At 42.9% G+C, this 8,779-nt stretch overlaps 1 protein-coding gene across 1 annotated transcript in view; it reads left to right on the top strand.

Moving 5' to 3' along the window:
* Positions 1–2: 2 nt before the first annotated feature.
* The window catches only part of JAM2 (junctional adhesion molecule 2), a gene marked incomplete at its 5' end in the record, with an annotated part of 83,476 nt that continues 74,699 nt past the window's right edge, over positions 3–8,779 (top strand). The window contains one exon of the mRNA XM_010838470.1: positions 3–249. Within this exon, the coding sequence (XP_010836772.1) occupies positions 3–249 (247 nt within the window). The remainder of the gene's footprint in view (positions 250–8,779) is intronic.

Here is an 8,779-nt window from a genome sequence, read left to right as displayed (position 1 = left end):
CCTGGAAGGGGGAAACTGACGTCCCATCAGGGTCCACCCCTCCGCTCCGCTGCGCGCCGCTCTCCCCTCCCGCCCTCAGGAGTCCGGTGACCGCCACCACCACCCCGCGGCCGGCCTCCCGCGCTCCCGCCGCCGGGCCCCTCAGCTTCCGAGGAGGCGCCAGCTCCCGACCCCCACGAAGACTGGCAAGGAGGAGCCGCCACCACCTCCTGCTTCTCCTGCTGCGCTACCTGGTGGTCGCCCTGGACTGTAAGTTGCTGGGGTACCTCTACCCTCCCACCCAGTCCTGCTGAGACCAGCTTCCCCCAGTCTTCAGCCCCTAGACCTGGTCCTGGCGGAGGACTGTCCCCGGGACCTCGAACGGAAAGGTCCTCCCCCGGGCATCTGATTTCATACCCAGGGAGCCCACAATTTTGGATGCCTGTTGGGGCGGGGGTAGGGGGGAGTTCGGAGGTTTTCGGTTTATTCTAAATAATATCTGATTTGAACTAGTTAGAAAAAATTAAGGGTCCACACCAGCAGGTTCTCATATTCTGGAAAAGTTGGGTTAAGTTTTTAGACACAGGGACGTGACCAGAATGCAGAACTCACTAACTCCTTAGGAGATGCTAAGATCCCAAGATGGCATCATCACTCGGAGGCAGGGGCCGGCCACACTCTAAGTACCAGAGCTGGGGGCAGTGTTAGAGTTTTCTTGGCGTCTGAAGGTCCCATTTTTGGCGGTAATACGCAGTGCACTTTGGGGGCGCGGGGTGGGGGGAAATTCCTGGCTGCTGAACTAGAATTACTTTTATCCTCTCCACCTGCACATCTACATTCGGTTAGAGAAGTCTGGTCTGAGCGCCCCGGTCAGCTGTTGTGTCCTCAGGGGACTTCCAACGGGATGGTTGTTAGAAAGTTAGAGAAGCTGGATGATCGAGTGGCGGGGGGATGTCCCAAAGCCAATTTCACAGGATGGTTCTAAACAGGATTGTTATGGATCCTGGGCTCATAAGATTTAAAATCCTGTTAATATCTCCTATTATTTTGTTTTCCTCCCGTTAACTTTTTAGAAAAATGGAGGAAATTGCAATAGATCTTAAGCACTTAGGCAACGAAGTTTTCCGTTTTCTTTGGTTTTTCCTTTTTTGGTTTTTTTTTTCGTGTCCTTTTATTTATTTTTAATGGGATGGATTATTATTGTTGCTATTCAAGTTCTGGTAATAGAATACTTAAAATAACCTGCAGGATGAGTGTTTAATAACATAATATAATGACTTTAATCTCACACCCTCATTGCCTGAGTTGCTCAGCTCAACCTGATGTGAGTTTTTGTCCCTTATTGGGGAAGAAGGTGCAAGTTGTCTCAGTGAAGTGCCTGACTTATATATAGAAAATCAAATCAGAAAGTCAAGGCTTCACAATAAAACCATTATGCGATTTTGAAATATCAATTGGTGTCATGTTGAGCACACAGAGAGAAAAATCACTAATGCCAAAAGGCAACAAAGAGACAGGCTGGAGGAATTGTAACAAAACCACTAGGATAATTATATATTTCACTGACAATCTTAAATTTCAAGTCAAAGGATTGACTTTAGAATGATCAGTAATTAAAAACAGAGAAAATGGTTTTACTCTGGTATTCCTATACAGTAATCAAAATAGAAACAGTACACCCTAAATTTGAAATTGGAGTCAAGAAATAACCCAGAGGCAAACACAGGCTTAGATGAATAAGCAAAATAAGCTCTTTTACAAGCTTTGAGTAAAGCTAACACATTGGCCTGTCTAATCCTGACTCCTATGGGGATTAATCTGAAAGTGTGCAGGAATCTTTTTTGTATTGTTCCTGGGATGTCAAAGGCCTGGTATTGCAAGAATGTTTTCTTTTGTTTTAAAATTTTACAATAGTTTAGACTTAAAGAAAAATTGCAAAGGTGGTATAGGGAATTCCCCTAGATATGGCACCCACTTCCCTCTGTTATTAATATTTTAGATTAGTGTTACAGAATCAGTCACACAGTTACAGAATCAGTATTGATACGTTATTACGAACCAAAGTCCACACTTTATTCAGACTTTCTTCATTCTTCCCTAGTGTCCCTTTCTGTCACAGGAGCCCATTGAGGACACCACAGTACAGTTAGTGGTCCTGTTCTTAGGCTCCTCTTAGCTGTGGCAGTTTCTCAGACTTCCCTTGTGTTTTTTTGTTACCTTAACACGTTTAGGAGTATTGGCGAAATATTCTGTAGGATGTCCCTCAACTGGTGTTTCTCTGATACTTTTCTTATGACTAAACTGGGTTTATGGGTTGTGGGAAGAAGATATCCAAGATAAAGTATGATTTGCATCACATCATATCAAGAGTACATCCTGTGAACATGACATCACTGTTGGAGTTACCCTTTATCACCTGGCTGATGTAATACATGATATCGGTTAACTTCCCCTCCCCCCACTTCCTTACTGTATTTTTTGTAAGGAAGTCATTATGTGCACCCCACACCTAAGGAAGAAGAGTTATATTCTACCTCCTTGAGAGTAGAGTAGCTCCATAAATTATTTGGAATTCTGCTTGAGAGATGTGTCTCTCCCCCTTCCTCCATTCATTCATCCATTCATTTTTACATCAGTATAGGCTTATCAATATTTATTTTGCACTTTGGATTATAGTCCAGTAATTTTTTTTAATTTATTTATTTTAATTGGAGGCTAATTACTTTACAATATTGTAGTGGTTTTGCCATACATGGTCATGAATCAGCCATGGATATACATGTATTCCCCATCCTGAACCCCCCTCCCACCTGTCTCCCCATCCCATCCCTCTGAGTCATCCCAGTGCACCAGCCCTGAACATCCTGTCTCATGCATCGAACCTGGTATAGTCCAGTAGTATTTTATTTATTTATTTTTTTACAATCTAAACTGTCCAACTTTGGCCATTGAGAGTTCTTTAAATTGGTTCCTATATCCCTTTGACATCCCCTCATCACTGTGTATGTATGTGTTTTTGTTTGTTTTTAGCACTTTCTTACTTTATAGTACCACGGAATGCTCCAGGTGATCCTGTATATTTTCTGCTTCAGTTCCAGAATTAGCCATTGCTCCAGGGATCCCTGGTTCCTGGATTGGAGAAAACATTAGACACCGAGGTCTGGCACTGTGTACATTCATTGCTTTTAGGGTGTTGAAAAAAATAAGAATGCTCGTTGAGACTAAGTTTCACTCCACTATCCTATTTGTGATTTATTGACTCAGGTGTCACGTCCAGATTCAAAAGCTATTGTCGTTGTTCAGTCACTACGTTTTTGTTCTTTGAGACTAAGTTTCACTCCACTATTCTATTTGTGATTTATCCACTCAGGTTTCATGTCCAGAGTCAAAAAATATTGTTGCTGTTCAGTCGATAAGTTTTGTCCAACTCTTTTCCACCCCATGGACTGTGGTCCACCAGGCTCCTCTGTCCATGGGATTTCCCAGGCAAGGATACTGGAGCTGATTGCCGTTTCCTTCTCCAGGGGATCTTCTTGACCCAGGGATAGAACCCATGACTCCTGAATTGGCAGGCAGCTTCTTTACCCCTGAGCCACCAGGGAAGGCCCCCAAAACTGTACAGAAGGCTAAATCTGTACTGAAGGAACAGTATCACACTGTTCCTAGGACTTCCTTGTATATTCTCTCTTTTTAAGTTCTCAACAAATGCGTGAGATAGAACATATCTTCAACTTATAGAAAGGGTCCCTAAGGCTCAGAAAAGCTAAGTTACTTGTCTAAGCTCACTTACTTAGGCTGGAAAGAGGTGGAACTGAGATTTGTTCCGAGAATATCAGAGAATTTGTTCCATAGATAACTGGCCATCACTCCTTTCATTTTTTTCAAGTACTTGGCCCTTTTTTGCCCCTTCATTCAAGAAAAGATAGTAGATTCCTTATGCTGTATTTATATATTCAACTTCTTAATATTCATCCCATATATGACTGTGCCACTCTTTTATCTCAATCCTATTCTGTATAATATCATGCTCATTCCCATTCTTTCATTTTACATCTATCTGTCAATATTCTTTGTTTCTTTTTTGGTAGTCAGGAGAATTGCTTTTTGTTGTCATTGCTGTTATTTAAATTCTGATTTCAGCATACCTGTTGATAAATGGACATTTATTTGCACGTTTAGTTGAATTATATTTTTCTTTCCCACTAAAATGAAAGCTCCATGAGGGAAGACATGTCTTGATGTTTGATCACCACTATGTGTCCAGTGCTGAGCAAAGTGCTTGGTTAATGGTATGTATAAATATACATCAATTAAATGGGAAGGGATGTGGAGTAAGTGGAAGAAATATATGGATAGAATTAATGATTGCATTATAAATCATTAAGCTCTAATTTATTCCAAGGAGGTGAGATGTCAGAGTTCTCTGAGGTGACATTTAAGACAAGGAGTTGAATTTGAATGAGAGCAGTGTGCTGTTCTTGACTCTACACAGCTAGTAGCAGCTGGTCCCCAGATCTAGACTGGAACCCAAGCCAGGCAACTTGGTCTGAGTCTCTAATCTCTTACCAACTGATAAGGACAGTGGAGGGAGAGAGAGGTTTGTATCTTCTGCAAAATTATAAGATTCTGTTTTTATGATGGAACTGACCCAAAACAGCACTCCAGGAAACCAGTGCCAGGAAAATTCTGCCCTCTGTCAACATTGCTAAGAACAAAACATCATAATCAGTTTGCCAAGGAGAACTTGTTCCATCTTGGCATAGTCAAGATGAATGCAAGGGCCATATTGGGCTTGCTGGTAGACCTGATAACCATTTCAGTACTGTAACAAACATGACATTAGAAAGGGAGAAGTCAAAAGCAAAAATGTCAGCATAAAGAGAACATTGAGTTCCCTATGGCGGAGGACACTCATTTATCCCTCCCCAGGGCTTCCCTCATAGCTCAGTTGGTAAAGAATCTGCCTGCAATGCAGGAGACCCCAGTTCAGTTCCTCGGTCCGGAAGATCCACTGGAGAAGGGATAAGCTACCCACTCCAGGATTCTTGGGGTTCCCTTGTGGCTCAGCTGGTAAAGAATCCGCCTGCAGTACGGGAGACCTGGGTTCGATCCCTGGGTCGGGAAGATCCCCTGGAGAAGGGGAAGGCTACCCACTCCAGTATTATAGCCTGGAGAGGTCCACGGGGTGGCAAAGAGTCACACACAACTGAGTGACCTTCACTTTCCCTTTCAGGAACAGCTCAAGGGGAGGAGCCCATATGAATGTACATACATTTGCTCTGCCCATGGTTTCTATCACACCAGCTTCCTCCAGTGGGTCTCTTTGGTAGAAAAGATGTATTAGACCACAGAGGCAAGAGATGCTGTGTTTAAGTCACACCAGTAGAAATCTGTAAAAGCCATTGTTTAAAATAACATTTCTTTACATCTCATAGCAATGTAGTGACAGCACCGCTGAGCCAATACTCCAGAGTACCTGTATTGCCAGACTGATGTTTTGAAGAAGATGAGGGGGTGGGTGGAAAAGAGGAATCAGAATTTGGGTGAAGTGCTTTCTCTGGCAAAAAGAGAAAACTTAAAACTGGGCACTACTTTCTTGGAAGTTGTTACTGAGGTCAGAACTCTCTTATTGCCACAGTAATAAATTATCATACATTTAATACAACATAAACCTTTTATCTTAAAGTTCTAGAGGTCAGAAGTATGAAATAAGTCTCCCTGGGCTAAAATCAAGGTACGGAGAGGCAGTGTTCCTTCGAGAGTTTCTAGAGAGAACCTGTTTCTGTGTCTTTTCTAGCTTCTAGAGGCAAGCCATGGCCCCATTCCTCCAGATGCAAACCAGCAATGCCAGGCTGCCATATCTCTGGTTCTCTGTCTTCTTCCTCCTTCTTCCATTTATGTGTGTGCATGCTCAGTCACTAAGTTTGTGGCCTCCTGGACTGTAGCCCACCAGGCTCCTCTGTCCATGGACTTTTCCAGGCAAGAATGCTGAAACAGGTTGCCATTTCCTACTCCAGAGGATCTTCCCAACCCAGGGATCGAACCCAAGTCTCTTGCATCTCCTGCATTGGCAGGCAGTTTCATTACCACTGTGCCACCTGGGAAGCCCCTTCCACTTAAAAGGACCCTTAAAATTGCATCAGGCCCTCCTGGGAAATCTAGAATAATCTACTCATCTCAAGGGCAGCTAGTTAGTGACTTTAATTCCATCTACAACCTTATTTCCTATTTACCATGTAAAGTAACATATTTATAGGTTCCTGGAGTTAGGCTGTGGACGCCTTTTGGGGGACCATTATTCTGTCTACCACACCAACCAAAATCAGGATTGTGAAATCAGTGCTGTGGCCAAGAACATTCTAGAACCTATGGAGCAACCATAACTCTTCCTTTTCAATTATATTGCTGCTTATATATTTCCATTTTGGGGGTTGTATTTCAGATGGCATAGTGTACTGGTAAAGAGCATGTACTCTTTGCGACTCTTTGCAACCCCATGGACTATACAGTTCATGGAATTCTCCAGGGCAGAATACTGGAGTGGGTACCCTTTCCCCTCTCCAGGGGATCTTCCCAACCCAGGGATCTAACCCAGGCATCCTACATTGCAGACAGATTCTTTACCAGCTTAGCCACAAGGGAACTCCAAGAATACTGGAATGGGTAGTCTATCCCTTCTCCAGGGAATCTTCCCAACCTAGAAATTGAACTGGGGTCTCCTGCATTGCAGGCAGATTCTTTACCAACTGAGCTATCAGGAAATCCCCTTTAAATTATATTGCTGCTTATATATTTGCATTTTTGGGGTTGTATTTCAGACGGCATAGTGTACTGGTAAACAGTGTGTACTCTAATGCTGAACTCTGTTCATTTACTAGCTCTTTGACCTTGTACAAGTTGATTTGACTTTTATGTGTCAGCTGTAATAGTGATAATTCCAATAACAGTACCAATAACCTCATAGAGGATGAGGGAGAAAGAAACGTGTCCACCCATGTAATGCATTTAAAAAACAGGTACTGTTATTATTGTTAAATTTGGGGAGCCATTAAGTTAAGCAGACCACCTGACCTGCCTCTTGAGAAACCTGTATGCAGGTCAGGAAGCAACAGTTAGAACTGGACATGGAACAACAGACTGGTTCCAAAGAGGAAAAGGAGTACATCAAGGTTGTATATTGTCACCCTGCTTATTTAACTTATATGCAGAGTACATCATGAGAAATGCTAGGCTGGAGGAAGCACAAGCTGGAATCAAGATTGCTGGGAGAAATCTATCAATAACCTCAGATATGCAGATGACACCACCCTTATGGCAGAAAGAGCCTCTTGATGAAAGTGAAAGAGGAGAGTGAAAAAGTTGGCTTAAAGCTCAACATTTAGAAAACGAAGATCATGGCATCCAGTCCCATCACTTCGTGGCAAATAGATGGGGAAACAGTGGAAACAGTGGCTGACTTTATTTTTCTGGGCTCCAAAATCACTGCAGATGGTGATTGCAGCCATGAATCTGGCTGCTTACTCCTTGGAAGGAAATTTATGACCAACCTAGACAGCAAATTAAAAAGCAGAGACATTACTTTGTCCACAAAGATCTGTCTAGTCAAGGCTATGGTTTTTCCATTGGTCATGTATGGATGTGAGAGTTGGACTGTGAAGAAAACTGAGTGCAGAAGAATTGATGCTTTTGAACTGTGGTGTTGGAGAGGACTCTTGAGAGTCCCTTGGAGTGCAAGGAGATCCAACCAGTCCATCCTAAAGGAGATCAGTCCTGGATGTTCATTGGAAGAACTGATGTTGAAGCTGAACTCCAATCCTTTGGCCACCTGATGTGAAGAGCTGACTCATTTGAAAAGCCCCTGATGCTGGGAGGGATTGAGGGCAGGAGGAGAAGGGGACAACAGAGGATGAGATGGTTGGATGGCATCACTGATTTGATGGACATGGGTTTGGGTGAACTCTGGGAGTTGGTGTTGGACAGAGAGGCTTGGCATGCTGTGGTTCACGGGGTTGCAAAGAGTCGGAAATGACTGAGCAACTGAACTGAACTAAAGTTAAGCATTCGTATTATCCCTCATAATGGATTTCTGACATTTTTGAGAGTCATAGACAAAAACTACGCTGTTTCATAAGCACTGTACTAGTTTAAACAGCTTTGATGAACCAGTAAGTTTCATTAACTTTCATTATTTTAAGAATTTATTTTAAGGACTTCCCTGGTGGTTCAGTGGTTAAGACTCTGTGCTGTCATTGCAGGGGGCAAAGCTTTGATCCTTGGTCAGGGAATTAAGATGCCCCAAGCTGCACATCATGGCTGAAAAATAGAATAAAATAGCTAGATAAAAACTTTAAAATGTAAAAAAAATGGAATACTTTTTAAAGTTTTATTACAAAACATACACACATTCATCTCTGTATCTATGAAGGGGCATACTGGGTAAAGAAGATGGAAGAGACCAATAGAGCCAACGGAACGCACAGCTGTCCTTGGGGCAGAGTGAGAAGAAAGAGGGTGAAAGAATAAAAGAAGTTCCGTAGGGACAGAGTGTGCACAGCAGCGAGGTGCGAGGCAGCAGGTGGAGGTGGACGCACATATTTAGGATTTGAATTTATAGCAAGGAGAAGCCAGCGAAGGGTTTTGAACACTGAATGTCAGTCTGATTTGCATTTCAGAAAGAGAACACAGTGGGTGGAGGGTGAAGAACGGGCAGAATAGGGTAGGTGGGGAGTTGAACTGGGGAGACAGTTGGATGCAGTTGGAGTGGTCGACAATTACTTGCTAAGTATGTCTTTTTAAAAAA

The sequence above is a fragment of the Bison bison genome, unplaced genomic scaffold (genome assembly GCF_000754665.1).
Source record: "Bison bison bison isolate TAMUID 2011002044 unplaced genomic scaffold, Bison_UMD1.0 scf7180017864094, whole genome shotgun sequence".
NCBI lineage: Eukaryota > Metazoa > Chordata > Mammalia > Artiodactyla > Bovidae > Bison > Bison bison.
The sequence above is the reverse complement of the archived record's forward strand: the minus strand, read 5'-3'. Positions and strand labels throughout refer to the sequence as shown.